Source organism: Canis lupus, chromosome 2 (assembly GCF_011100685.1).
Source record: "Canis lupus familiaris isolate Mischka breed German Shepherd chromosome 2, alternate assembly UU_Cfam_GSD_1.0, whole genome shotgun sequence".
NCBI lineage: Eukaryota > Metazoa > Chordata > Mammalia > Carnivora > Canidae > Canis > Canis lupus.
The window spans coordinates 7,743,468-7,758,913 of NC_049223.1; the positions used below are offsets into that span (position 1 = coordinate 7,743,468).

Consider the following 15,446-nt stretch of genomic DNA (forward strand, 5'->3'; position numbering starts at 1 on the left):
TATGTTGGCAAATCGAACTTAAATAAAAACAAATGTAAAAAAAAAACCACCAACAACAAAGAACAACTCCTTTTCTATTGATCCCACCATTCTGAGACCACAGGAAGCCTTTAAATGTGTTTCCTCAAGTCCCTCAATAATGCTTAAATGAAACCCAATTATTCCTGATCTATAGATAAGGAAACTGAGATAGTAAGGTTAAGTAGCCTGCTTCAGGTCAGACAGATTGAAAAGTGTCACAGTGATATTGAAATCCAATTCTGTCTGACTCTACAGCGTAATCATAGTTTCCACTCCATGCTAGAATCAGAAATGAAATCAGAATCAAGGTTTGTGGGGGATTTTTATGGGCTGTCTTTCATTGTTATCCAAAAACAATGGTCAACTGGTTTGATTAATCAAAAATGACTGGTTTATGGATTAGTGGGTCTAGATTTCTTTTTATGAGCATATCCCATTAAAAAATTACAAGGACTAGGAGAGAAAATGATTACAAATAGATTTTACTATTTTAAAAAGCAATTCTAGGAAGACAGTAAGAAGACTTAAATATGTAAAGGGAAATAAAGTGTTCACAATATCTGTATTTATTTTGTCCATTTGAGCTCTCCATTGCTTATAATTAACTATAAGTAAAACTTGAATATAGTGTCAGTAACTGAGTGGCTCAGTCAGTTGGGTGGCTGGCTCTTGATTTCAATTCCAGTCATGATCTCAGGGTTGTGAGTTCGAACCCTGCATCAGGCTCTGTGCTCAGTACGGAGTCTGCCTAAGAGTCCTTCTCTCCCTCTCCTTCTGCTCCTTGCCCTGCTCACACGTGTGCTCTCTCTCTCTCTCTCAAAAATAAATAAATAAATCTTTTTAAAAACTTGAATGCAGTGTAATCACTGTAGTGTAGGATAAATGATTACAAATTGAACTTTTCACAAGATTTGTGATGATCTGAGCAATGGTTTTATACTGAGTCCCTTAGTAGGTATGAGAGTCATATTTGGAAATACACTGTGGTGCTCATTGTACTTATTTTTGGTTTGCAGAATGAGGACACCATAAGAAAATGCTACAATCAGCAGTTGGCTGATGCCATAGCAGTTATCAAAGGAATGTACAAGGTGGGTGTCTAGTGCTATCAGGGGCAAGGCCAGCTTTACATCCTGTGAGTGCACAGACTGGGCTTGCTGGTGGTTCCCAGTCTGTGTTTTTGGCTTTGAAGATCTGTCTACTCCATTTTCAGGTCAGTGAAAAGGGATCGGGTCCAAGAGTGTTCACACTCATGTTAAATTGACCAAAATAACATTTTATGGTGACAGATCTGACTTTGCAGAGACTGGGAAATTCCAATTTGGTGTTCAGGTAAGTGAGGAAGCAATCCAAAGTTTGTTTGGTGGGATGCCTGGGTGGCTCAGTGGTTGAGCATCTGCCTTTGGCTCAGGTCATGTCCTGGAGTCCCAGGATCCCCACAGGGATCCTGCTTCTCCCTCTGCCTGTGTCTCTGCCTCTCTCTATCTCTCTCTGTGTCTCTCATGAATAAATAAATAAAATCTTTAAGATAAAAGAAAAAAAATCTGATTGGTTAGCATGCAATTTGATAGAAGTTTAGGTAGTCTTGGAGAGTTCATTGCGATTGTCATAAATCCCAATGAATGGTCTCTGACCCTTGGTGGAGTAACTTTTCTACTGACGAGGACACATCTGTCTGCCAGATAGGGTGCTTCACTCTCCTACACAATGGGAACATTCATAGTTTCGATGATTACCTTTTAGGCGTAGTAAGGACCTTGTGCTTCTTTTAGATTCTATAACTGTAATCTTGACTTTCATTTCAATAAACTACTGGGAAGAAATATTTTTTTTATTATAGCAAATAGTGCATCATTGATTGCATACTTCTTTTCATAGCATTTATCACATTTGTATTTAATTATGTAATTGCCTGTTACATGTTCTGTTCCATGCCAGACTGTAAGCCGTATGAGGGCAGGGATGTTGTCTGTCTCATTCACTGCTCTGCCTGCCTCTTAGCACTGTGCCTGATGCATAATTAACAATCAGCTAATAATTGCTAAATGAATGGATAGTTGCCTGTATGTGTGGCAGATACTGATGACTCAACAGCGATTATCCCTCTTCCTTTTTTTATTAGCAGAAGTGCTTCTTACTATGAAGCCAAAATGCCAGATCTTTTCTTTCCTTGATTCCCTTTCAGATATGATATGAACATAGGCAAGATCAAGTGCCCAACCAATGTGACCTGAAGTTAAGTTGGCTGTGAGGTTTGGGGAGGAGGTTACTCTTTGTAATTCAAAGAGTCTTATGGGAATAAATACCCTTTTTTTTCCCTTTGCCTGCCATTTTTGTCTCCTTCTGATGCTTGGAACTACTGCAGCCAACCTACTACCAAGGACTGAAACACTTTGGATGTGCTAGAGGTAGCAGAGTGGAAAGATAGAAAGCACTAGGGTCCTTGATGACATCATTGAACAACTAAATAACTCTGACTTGCCCTGTCTTTGGCCCTTCATTTAATGAGATAATACACTTTTAGTGTTTAAGTCACTGGTAGTTGCCAGTTCAGTAATTCATAACTGAAAATATTCTAGGACTGCTCTGTCAACAGTCTTCACGATTCTGTGCTGATTGTGTTTCCAAAAGTGGCTGCAACATCATCTCACTCATGTGCAGTGTTATCTCCCACACAGAGGTGGAGCCTAACTCCTCCTCCACGAATATGGGCTGGCCTCAGTGCTTGCTTTTATAGGTACAGAAGATAAAGGAAGTGAAACTGCACCAGCTCAGAGGTTAGGTCAAAAGAAGCCTTGCTACCTCATTCTCATACTCTTGGAACATTTGCTCTCCGGATTCACCCTCTCTGAATCCAGCCACCATGTTGTGAGAAGCTCAAACTGTTTGGAGGATCTACATGTGGGTACTGGATCCACAGGCTCAACTGAACTCAGCTGTCAAGTCATCCAGCCCCCAGCCATTTTGTCTTTCCATCTGAGGTCCCAGGCATTATGGAGCAAAGAGAAGCCATCCCATTGTGCCAGTCTTAATTTCCTGCCCCACAGAGCTTGTGAGCATGAAAAACTGTTGTGGTTTTATGTCACAAAGGTTGGGGAGATGTATTATGGAACAATAAATAGCTGGCCTGGTTTCCTTGCACTCTCATCAATAAGCAACTGCCAAATTCTCTTTGTTGGACAGATGACTTCTCTAGTAGTATTGCCGGCACCACAGAGCATCGTGGTTAAGAGTTAGCATAATCTGTACTTTAGAACAGGGATCCTGGCTGACATTAGACTACTTGGGTTAGAATCCTCGCTCTGTCACTTTATCATTATGGGAACTTAGGGAAAATACTGAACCTCTCTGCCTCAGTTTCATCATCTGTCAAATGAGGATCATGATAGTGCCCCCCTCATAAGCTTGTTATGAGGATGGAATGAATTGATTCTGTGAAGCACATACAATAGTTCCTGGCACAAGATAAGTGCAGTCTAAGTGTCTGCTAAATAAATGAACATTTCACATATTCATGACACTCCTTGGTACTGGTCATTTCTTCTGCCCCTATATTATCTTAATATTTAGTCTTGTAGCTTTCTATTCACAGACTATATATGTCAAATATAGGAAAGTGCCCCTAAGATATCTGTAGTAATATTTGTCAATATTTGTTATGTTGAACCTTATGACATTGCCACTTTAGAATCCCAAAATGTTGAATATCAGCAATGCCATATGCTTCAATGTGATAAACATACTTCTTTTAACAGATAATGGCAGCAATGTGTTGCATAAAATATTAGGCTGTAATAACTTAAAGTAGAAGAAATTCATTTTCAATTCAACCAAACACATGTTGAGTGAATACTGTGTGCTGAGATATGGTGGACACTGACATTACAAAGGTGAAAGAGAGAGGAACAGGGCCAGATTATAAACTCAGCCGTAATAGACTTTGTTCAGTGCAGAGATAAACATATAACAGGAATTATGGAAACACCATAAAGGGAGCAGTTATTTCTGCCTTCATGCTTTGGGAAGGCTTCTCAGAGAAGGTGATAATTGTGCTGAGTTTTAAAGTTGGTAGAGTCTCAGTTGGTAGATAAATACAAAGGGATTGTAGGTAGATGGCATAGTGTCTATTAGGATATTTTCCATGGCAAGTGATATATATCGAATTCACACTGGCATTAGTTAAAAGAATATATCAGGGGTTTCCTGGGTTGCTCAGTGGTTTGGTGCCTGCCTTTGGCCTGGGGCGTGGTCCTGGAGTTTCGGGATCGAGTCCCGGGTCGGGATCCCGGCATGGAGTCTGCTTCTCCCTCTGCCTGTGTCTCTGCCTCTGTGTGTGTGTGTGTGTGTGTGTGTGTGTGTGTGTGTGTCTATCATGAATAAATAAATAAATAATCTTAAAAAAAAGAATTTATCAGTTCATATAACTATAAAGTGTAGTGATAGTAATGACTTTAGGAAAAGCTGGATCTAAGTGCTCAAATAATGTTATCAAGAAACTGTCCCCTGCTTCTTCCTTCTTCTCTGATGGTGTAATTTCCAGGCAGGTTCCCTTCACGTGAGAGCAACCTTAGAGAGAGTATCTCTTTCTAAATAGTTCCTACAGGAGACTCAAGACTGACCCTGATATGGCCTACTTATTGTCCTCCACCCCCATCACAAGCCAAGCCAGAGTGACATATCAAGGACAGGGTTTACCCAAATGGAAAAGAGAGGTTTTGCTACCTAAAGGGGGGTATGCTGGGTAGGCAAAACTGGTTAGGCAAATTGGCTTCCCACTTCCAATAGCATATGAAAAAGCAAATAGGACCTGGTCAAAGTTGGTGACTGTTGCATTGCCCTACATGGTAGCCAGTAGCCACAGGTAGCCATTAAAACTGAAGTTGAGGGATGCCTGGGTGGCAGTGGTTGAGCATCTGCCTTTGGCTCAGGGTGTGATCCCCAGGTCCTGGGATCGAGTCCTGCATTGGGTTCTCCTCAGGGAGACTGCCTCTCCCTCTGCCTATGTCTCTGCCTCTTGTGTCTCTCATGAATAAATAAATAAAATCTTTTAAAAAACCCAAAAACCTGAAGTTGGAATTAAATTAAAAAATCAGTTCCTGGGTTGCATTAGTCATAGATTACCCAGCAATATTCTGTGAAACTGAATAACTTAGGAGAATTCATGAAAGTTTACACAGGTCATTTGATTTATTTTATTTTACTTTTATGTTTTTATTAATAATAGTAAAAAGCTATGCTTTGTTGGGTGCTTTCTTTGTACCAGGCACCATACAAGGGAGTTTAGATCTATCATTTAATTCAATCTTTGCATGAGCAAGTACCAAGAACTGGGGCCCCACAGCAATTCCTCAATCTCTGATGTGGCACAGAGTGGTGGTAATAACAGGAACCGTGTCACAGCCTCGTATTTTTACTTAGTGCTCTTGGTAAATTAGACAGCTATGGAAGTGCCTTTGCTACCTGGCTTGTCCAAAATGTGGTGCGGAGAGTTGAAGTCCAAGTATCTTTCCCCTGGCTCAACCCTAATGAAGTAAGAGTTTTAAGTGGGCAGTAGTATCTTCATTGGCTAACTTAGGAAACTGAGCCATGGTGACATTAGGCAACTTGCCTGAAGCCACAGAGATGGTTGGTGGCAGAGCTGGGAGTCCAGTTCCCATCTTTACCTCTACAGTTGTTCCACTGAAAATAAGAAATGCTTGAATTTTTTGAGCAGGAACAAGAGACGCCTCTGTATTCTTCAGGATGATTACTCCCGAAACGGTATTAAAGTGCATTGGAGAAATGGAGACACAGATATTCATTCCAGGAAGACAGAAACCACAAAGAGGCTCCCCAGTGCCCAGCACAGTGCTTGGATTTTAGTAAATATTTATTGGAGAGGGACAGAAGGAAGAATGAGAAAGAGGGAAGGAGGGAAGATGAGCTGCTATCTGTAGTTTAAGGTAGAATGTTAGGGATGCCTGGGTGGCTCAGTGGTTGAGTCTTTGGCTCACGTAGTGATCCCAGGGTCCTGGCATCGAATCTCCCATTGGGCTCCCCGTAGGGAGCCTGCTTCCCCCTCTGCCTGTGTCTCTGCCTCTGTGTGTGTGTGTCTCTCATGAATAAATAAATAAAATCTTTAAAAAAAGGTACAATGTTAGATCATGGAGGCGAAAGACAAAAGGAACAAAATTCCGTTCTAGATGAAGAGAATTTAAAGAAACATCTCACTAAATGCAATATGTGGGGCTCGTTAGTATCCTGCTTAGAACAAATCAACTGTTAGAAAAAAAGTTTCAAGACAGTTGGAAAAATTTTATTATGGACTAGATATTAAATGATATTAAACTCTTTGTTAATTATGTGTGATGTAATAAAAAAAAAGCAAAACCCCTTAATTATTAGAGATGAACTGTGTTGTATTTAGGTATCAATGACAAGATGTCTAGGATTCCCATAAAAACACATAAGCACAAAATAGGTAGATAAGTGTGTAGCGGACTATTATAATTTTCTCTGCTTTGCTGTATGTTACATCATGAAAAAGTAGACATATTTGAAAAATGCAGGTTACTTCTTTAATTCTCTTTCTTAAATACCACCAGGGGCCACCAGAGTTCAAGATGGAGTCCCAGCTCCCTTGCTCGGTCTATGCTTTCCAGGCCTTTGGTGACCCTGGATCCCTTGGCTCCCCAGGTTCATTCTGCTGCAGCTTTCAGACCCTCAAACCTGCCAAATACATTCCCACCTTAGGGCTACTCCCTGGAACCCTCTGGCCTCCATCCTCTTATTGCAGCTCAAGTGGCGCCTCCTCAGGCTTCCTTCCTCTTCACCACCAAAGGACAGATCTTCCACGCCTGTCTCTCCCTATTTTGTCACCCCATTCTTTGGCCTTCAGAGCAGTCAGTTGCCACTGCCTAAGGTTGTCTTATTCATGTTTATTTACTTTTGAGTGTTCGGTTTCACCCCACTAGCCTCTATGCTTGGGGAAGACAGGCATCTTGGCTTCATACCTAGAGGCCTGTAGCAGGTGCTAGATAAGCATATGTTGAAAGAATAAACACATGAACAAATTAATGGGGAAGAGCTTTCTGAGCATGAATCTTTCCACAGAGACTATAGAGGAAAATAAAATAGACATAAAATGAAAAACTTCTGTACAACAAAAGAAAGTAAAAACAGTTTGAAGACAAATGCAGAACTGGGAAAACATGCGCAAATAAAATATGCAAATAATGCATTCCTAGCATATTGAGAGCTCCTACCAATCATTAAGGTAATGCTGAATAGGGGCACAGGGGTGGCTGTCGGTTAAGCATCTATGACTGTTGATTTCAGCTCAGGTCATGATCTCAGGGTCATGAGATGGAGCCCTACATTGGGCTCTGCACTCAGTAGGGAATCTGCTTGAGATTCTTTCCCTCTCCCTCTGCCCGTCCTCCCAGGTCATGTGTGCATGCTCTCTCTCTAAATAAGTAAATAAAATCTTTAAAAAGAGATAATGCTGAATAGCCCATTAGAAAAATAAGCAAAATACATTAAAAAGATGCTGTAAAATATCTAAATGGCCAACAAACTTAAAAAAAAGTCCAACCTTATTAAAAAATCTAACAAATGCAAATAAAGCAAAAAATACTGCTTTCATCTATTAGATTAGCAGAAATTTAAAGATTGATATTATCTCCACTTGACAAGGTATGGGTTAATAGGTGGGCACATATATTGTAGAAGCAGAAATTGGTACCAGAAAATTTAGCAAATTCCAACAAAATTTCAAATGTGCATTTATTTTGACCAAGCAATCCCACTTCTAGGGGAATCTATTACACCAGCTGATATGGATAAAAATACAAATATAATGACTAGCAGCATTATAATCTAGTTTTTAATAGAAAATAATGGAATAATACTCCTTAATGATACAAACGATAGAAAAATACCCAGCCCATTTCAGCTAAGGTAAATTCATATATACTACTACAAAGACATTTCCAAGATACATTTTAGTCAAAAAAATGTGGCAAAACAAGACAATATTGTAGAACATGCAGAATGTCTGGAGAATGAGAGAGAAAAAGAAAACCCTCTTTAATTTGAAGTTTCTGTATTTTTATAACAATCACGCTTGCATTTTTTATAACGTGTTACCCTGTAGTCAAGTATCATTTCAGTTGCGATACATTTCTTGCCCCCACCCCCCCACCCTTTCTCTTTCTTCTTTCTTTTCCTTGACATTGACTTTTACAACAAATAAGGCAGTTGTCTTTCCAAATGTCCCACGTTCTGTATTTGTTAGTTTGCTTCCTCAAGAGGATGTGTCACTTTTTCCTCTGTTTTCCATATTCTTATAAATTAGAATTTAGCTCTAAAGTCTTGATTAGATGCAAATTCAAATTTTATACCTTTTGATGAGAATAGCTCATGGGCAGGGCTTTAAAATTAAACTTCTTGGGGGATCCCTGGGTGGCTTAGCGGTTTGGCGCCTGCCTTCGGCCCAGGATTGATCCTGGAGTCCCAGGGATCAAGTCCCACAGATCGGGCTCCCTGCACGGAACCTGCCTCTTTCTCTCTCTCTCTCTCTCTCTCTCTCTCTGTGTGTGTGTGTGTGTGTGTGTGTCTCATGAAGAAATAAATAAAAGCTTAAAAATTTTTAATTACACTTCTGGAACACCTGGATGGCTCAGCAGTTGAGCATCTGCCTTCGGCTCAGGGCATGATCCCAGGATCTGGGATTGAGTCCCACATCAGGCTCCCTGTGAGGAGCCTGCTTCTCCCTCTCCTATGTCTCTGTCTCTCTCTCTCTGCCTCTCAATAATAAATAAATAAAATTTTTAAAAAAGTAAACTTCTACTTGAAGTGTAATTTATATACATAAAAATACACAGGTTATAAATGTGCAATTCAAATTTTTGTTAAAAAAGGAACATATCCAATTAATCATCATTTAGATCAAGAATTAAGATGTTATGGCACCTCTCCAACTCTCCAAAGGTTACCGTGATCTGACTTCTGTCACATAAATTTGTTTTGCCTATGTTTGGATTTTAATGTAAATAAAACCATACAACACTAGCTTCTTTATGTTTGGCTTCAATCATTGGACCTTACATTTGTAAGATTTATCCATATTGTTGCACATAGTAATAGTTCTTTCTCATTGCTGTACCGTATTCTGTTGTATGATTATATATAGTTGAAGCATTCTATTGTAGATGGCCATTTGAGTTGTTTCCAGTTTTTGCCTGTTATAAATATGCTGCTGCTATGAACATTCTTGTACATATCTTTATTTAAAGATTTTTTTTTACATAATCTCTACATCCAATGTGAGGCTCAAACTCACAACCCCAAGATGAAGAGTCACATGCTCCACTGCTGAGCTAGCCAGGTGCCCCTCTTGTACATAGCTTTTTAATTAATTAATTAATTTATTTATTTATTGAGAGAGCATCAGCAGGGGGAGGGGCATGGGGAGAGCCCAGAGCCCAGCATAGGGCTCAATCTCACGACCCTGAGATCATAAGCCAAGCTGAAACTAAGGGTTAGCTGTTCACAACTGGCGCCACCCAGGCGCCCCACGTATCTTTTAATGCATATATGTATGCATTTCTGTTGGGCATATACTGGAATAGAATTGCTAGATCACAGAGTAAGCACATTTTCAGTTTTACTGGATGCTGTTTTCTGAGTTTCCTACTGTTTTTCTAAGTTATACCAATTTTTACTCCTTCAGAGATATGGAAATATTCCAACTGCTCCACATTCTTAGCTAGTTTTATCACTCTTTTAGATTTTAACTCTTCTTGGTGTGTCTAGAAGTATCTATTTGTGTGTGACATGCATTTTTCAAAGAATACTAAGGTTGCAGTAAAGAGAATAAATTCTAGGAAGGCAAGGGTGGAAATAAGACTAGTGGAAGGTTGTTTTAGTAACCTCTTTAAGTGATGGTTTAGGTGATGGTGGTGCCTTGCAGTAAGATGCTGGCAATGGAAATAGAATGAAATGGATGAATTTGGGATATATTTTAGATCTAGAGCCAATAAGGTTTGCTGATGGATCAGATGGGGGAGGGAACTATAGGGAGAAATGGTGGTATGCTCCTAGCTATTTTTTTTTAAGATTTTATTTATTTATTCATAAGAGACAGAGAGAGAGAGAGAGAGAGAGAGAGGCAGAGACACAGGCAGAGGGAGAAGCAGGCTCCATGCAGGGAGCCCAACATGGGACTTGATCCCAGGTCCCCAAGATCATGCCCCGGGCCAAAGGCAGGCGCTAAACCGCTGAGCCACCCAGGCTGCCCAAGCTCTAGCTTTTTGATTTGAAGCTGGATGGCTGGTTCACATTAGTGATTGGTGAATTCTGGAGAAGAAGAATATGTGTGAATTAGGGGGTGGAAGTTGTTCAAAGTAAGTTTCACAAGAGTAGGGTTCTTGCATGAGAGACTCCTAACTCTGGGAAACAAACTAGGGATGGTGGAAGAGGAGGTGGGCAGGGGGTGGGGGTGACTGGATGACGAGCACTGAGGGGGGCACTTGATGGGATGAGCACTGGGTGTTATTCTATATGTTGGCAAATTGAACACCAATAAAAAATAAATTTGTTAAAAAATAAATTTAAAAAAGTCTTTAAAAAAAAAAGAGTAGGGTTCTTGGTTTGTACCTTTCACTTATGTATCCCAAGCACCTAGAATATTCATTGGCACAAAGTAAGCAATTAAAAGTATTTGTTGAGCAAATGAGTGAATTAGACATCTTAGCGGTAATATCTGGCAATTAGTTGAATGTATGAGTTTAGACGCCTATTGAGAGACAGGATATATATATATATATCCGAGAGTCATCATCATTGTATATTTACAGACACAGCATTGGATGACATCACCCAGGGAGAAGGTGTATTTATACAAGGTTAGGAATAATGAGTGGTTGTCTGAAAAGCAAGAGAAAAACCAGGGGAGTGTGGTGTCACAAAGATCAAGAGAGGAGAATGTTTCAAGAAGGATGGAATGGTCAATGGTATCAAATACACTGAGACTTGAATAAGCTGAGAGTCAAAAAGTAACAAAGGCAATATTAACACTGACATCACTGCTGATCCCAGGAAGAACATCACAGTAGAGCAATGGCAGTGGATGTTCAGTAGGAGTGGGTAGAAGATCCAATGTGGACTGGGACATTGAGAAAGATAATAAAGGGATGGGGCTATGGCTGGAATGCTAGAGTGAGAGTTTAGGGTGAAGGGACTTTTTTTTTTTTTTTTTTTGAAAGAAGGAATACTAGAAAATGTGTGTATGCAGATGGGAAAGATCCAGAACTGAGGGATAATCAGTAATGTAAAAGATAGAAGATACAGTGCAGGAAGGAGTACCAGAGAAGGCCAGAGCAGAGGGGATCCATGGCATAAGTAGAGGGATTGTTCTTAAGGGGAACAGGGATTCTCCATCATTGAAGAAAAGTGTTATGGCCTGGGGGCGCCTGGGTGGTTCAGCTGGTTAAGCATCAGAATCTTGGTCATGATTACGATCTCAGGGTGGTGCAATCAAGCCCTGCATCAGGCTTTATGCTCTGCCCCTCCCAACCTCTAAAATAATTAAATAAGTCTTAGAAGTGTTATGGGCTGAATTGCGTCTCCACCTCCACTCCCGCAAAGTCAGATGTTGAAGTCCTAACTTCTACTACCTCAAAATGTGACTGTGTTTCAAGGTAGGGGCTTTGAAGAGACCATAAGTGGATCTGTGAGGTTGTATGAGTGGACTATGATCCAAATTGATTTATGTCCTTATAAGAAGAAGAGATTAAGACAAAGACAGAGGGAATATAATGTGAGAACGCGGGATCCCTGGGTGGCGCAGCGGTTTGGCGCCTGCCTTTGGCCCAGGGCGTGATTCTGGAGACCCGGGATCGAATCCCATATCAGGCTCCTGGTGCATGGAGCCTGCTTCTCCCTCTGCCTGTGTCTCTGCCTCTCTCTCTCTCTCTCTGTGACTATCATAAGTAAATAAATAAAAATTAAAAAAAAAAAAGGAAAAAAAATAATGTGAGAACGCAGGGAGAAGATGTCCATCTGCAAGCCAAGGAGAAAGACCTCAGAAGAAACCAACTCTGCTGCCACCTTGATCTCAAACTTCAAATCTCTAATAAAATACCTTTCTTTTGTTTAAGCCCCCCAGTCTGTAAAACTTGGTTGTAGCATCTCTAGCAAACCAGTGCAAGAAGGGAGAACAGAGTGCATAGACAGCTATAGAGAGCTTGTAGGTTTGGCAGTGAGCTCTAGGCTGGCTTCTGTGTTCTTTGTTTTGAAAAAAACTCTTATATCATCTCATGTTCACCTGTGCAAGACTGCTCTTAAAGTATATTCCTAAGAGTAGAATTGTTAGATAGAGGGTATGTGTATTTTCCCACTTACTAGAAAATGCCAAATAGTTTTCTAAACTGATTGTACTAAAAGACGTTCCCCAAAAAAATAAAAATAAAAAAATAAAAGATGTTCCCTTTAGCAGTATATACAAATATTTATTACTCTACTTCTTCACTGAGACTTCATATTGTCAGGCAGTTTAATTTTTGTTGGTTATGGACATGAAAATGTATTTCATTGTGTTTTCGATTTGAGTTCCCTTGATTATTAATAAGAGTAATGATTTTTCCCTGTATTGATCATTCAGTTTTCTTGTTCTGTGAAGTACCTGTTTAGATTCATTTTTTATTGTTATTTGTTTTCTTATTGATTAATAGGAGTGTCTTGTTAAACTTAAAAATCAAACTGCCAGTTATTTTACCAGCAAAGAATGGGTTTATTTGAGGACAGCAGAGAATTGCAATGTAAAACAAGGAAGCTATGGCAAAACCATAGGCAAGTGCACCCAATAAAGAGGTATGCTCTTTTATAAAGAAAACTGAGACATTGGGGAGGCTGTTATAAATCAATAAAAATAAATAAAAAGCCCATTGGAGTAAACTGAGAGTTCAGTGACCGTCTGTCATTGGCTGGACTCTTGGGGGCTTTGGCAGGGAGGAAGAAGTCTTCCCTCCTCCTGCAAAGATCATAAAGTAGTATCCACTTCCAATGGCTGCCTCTTCCCATTGGATTTGCAATTGATGAGCAGAACCAGTGCGGCCTGAGAGCTCCCCCTGAGGAACCTCCTCACCATTCTAGTGAGATTTCCTTTAATTAATTTTCAGTTTTTAAAAATGTACTCTTTTATTTGTTGTATGTGTCACAAATACCTTCTCTCAGTTCTTTGTCTTTCCACTTTTTTAATGGTATTTTTTCATGAAACTCCCCCCCCAATTTTTTTATGATAATGTAGTCAGACTTTACTCCTTTCATCATTGTTTCCACATTTTATGTTTTGTTTTTAAAATTCTGCTACATCTTAAAGTCTTCTAAAATTTTTATATTATTTCCTTTTACAAGCAGGTCTTTAATCTACTGGAATTGAATTTTAGTATTGGCCTCAAAAGCAGAGATTCATTTTTCCCCATAAGGATAACTGAAAGGTCACAAAATAATGTACTGAAAATAATCTGTCATATGTCAGGTTTCCCTGTATGGGAGTCAGATTTGGGATATTTTGTTCTGTTCCATTAGTTAGATTATCCATCCTGTGGACGATACCACTAAAAATGATGTGTAATTTTAGATATTTGGTATTAGATAAGTTACCTCATTTTCTTTTCTTCTACAGAAATAGCTTGAATATTCTTGGATTTTTGTCCTTCCAAATACATTAAATAATGCATTTAGTGCTATATTCTACAAATAAACTCATTGAAAATTGTATTGTGTTTGCATTAAAACTATAGATAGATCATTTGGGGGAAAATGTATATTGTCCTATTGTTAAGATGTTTTTTCCTCCTAGCACTAAATATACAGTCTTTTCTAGCTGCTTGACACCAACAGGTTGTCATAGAGGAAAAGCTTTTTGCTTTATCCTGCAAAGTTCAATGAGTGGAATGCAAAAATGACAAATTAACAGGAGAAAAACAGATTTAATTAAATGCTATGCACGCAAGTTTACAAAAAAATGTAGCTTAAAGAGGCAGACAGAACTTGAGGGCTTATAAGCTATTCCAAAGAGCAAAAAAGTGTGGAGAAGAGACTAAACAAAAGAAAAAGAATTTGGGAGCCAGGGAGGTAACTTATAGGAGGGTGACTAGAGAAAGTATGGTAAACAAAAATTGTTCAGTAAGATTCATTATACAGATTTAAGTCAGTGTCTTCTCCATTCTTATGAGCTGCTAAGAGTTGTTCTCTTTCAGATATGAAAGAGGGAGACACCTTTACAAATGGAAATTTCCTTTATAAATATAAAATGTCTTTTACAAAAGGAGTTGCCTTCAACTTTAAATAATCATGCCAAAGTGGCATATTCTGGTCACCTTCATTGTCCAAAAGTTTGATTCAGTTCTGACACCAAGTATCCATAGCTGATGTAGACCCCATAGGTAAAAGGCTCCATCCCATATGACTACACTTTTTCAGGCGTCAGTTGCAAGTCTGAGTACTTCTGATCAACAGGCTATAAATTTGGTATTCCCCACCCCACCCCCTCCCACCAAGGTTTAATAATGTCCTAGAAAGACTCCCAAAACTCAAGAAAAGCACCTTACTGGTTAATCATAAAGGATACGTCCCAAAAAGCCAAACGAAAGAGATGTGTAAGGGAGCAAAAATAATTTTCCTTCTTCCCTTCTAGGTTTTTAGCTAAATCTCCCCCAATAAATGACAGATTAACAGGAGGAAAACAAAACAAATTTAATAACATGGATACCTACTGTATACCTGGGAGGGACCCAGGAAAACTGAGTAACTCCACAAACTAGCCTGAGCAACCAACCACCTTAGATACCTTCTCCAGCTGAAGACAAAAGATGTTGGGTAAAGAGAAACCAGTTATGGGAAGTTATCAGGCAAAGCACAGTAAACAAAGCTATAATTGTTGTGCAGGTTTAAGTCCTTGCCTTGTCCATTGATAAGCTTTCTAGAGTTTTAGTCATCCTCTTTCTGGTACGGAGGAGGGGGACACCCTTAAAATGAAGACTTTCCTTATGTGTGTCTCTCACATGTCTTCCCTCATGTGTATTCCCTTATACAAGACTCTGACAAAAAAAAGGTAACTTCTAAGTTTTCGAAACTTCTCCTTGTCTGCTGTTTTTTAAAAGTAATCAGCCTAGGGTTCCTGGGTAGCTCAGTCGGTTAAACGTCTGCTTTCGGCTCAGTTGATGATCCCTGGTCCTGGGATTGAGTCCCACATCAGGAGCCTACTTCTCCCTCTCCCTCTGCCTATCACTACCCCCTGCTTGTGCTGTCTCTCTCTTTCTCTGTTAAATAAATAAATAATTTTTAAAAAAGTAGTCTAAAATAATCCTTTGCCAAAGTTTAGACATATTTTGGGGCAGCAAATTCTGCTCCTCTTCAGATGCATTGCCCAAGTTCATGGG

At 39.5% G+C, this 15,446-nt stretch overlaps 1 protein-coding gene across 1 annotated transcript in view; it reads left to right on the forward strand.

Moving 5' to 3' along the window:
* C2H10orf67 (chromosome 2 C10orf67 homolog) overlaps positions 1 to 15,446 on the forward strand; it is a 189,797-nt gene that overhangs the window by 59,029 nt on the left and 115,322 nt on the right. Inside the window, exon 5 of the mRNA XM_038532058.1 lies at positions 1,038 to 1,112. Coding sequence (XP_038387986.1) covers positions 1,038 to 1,112 — 75 coding nt within the window. The remainder of the gene's footprint in view (positions 1 to 1,037; positions 1,113 to 15,446) is intronic.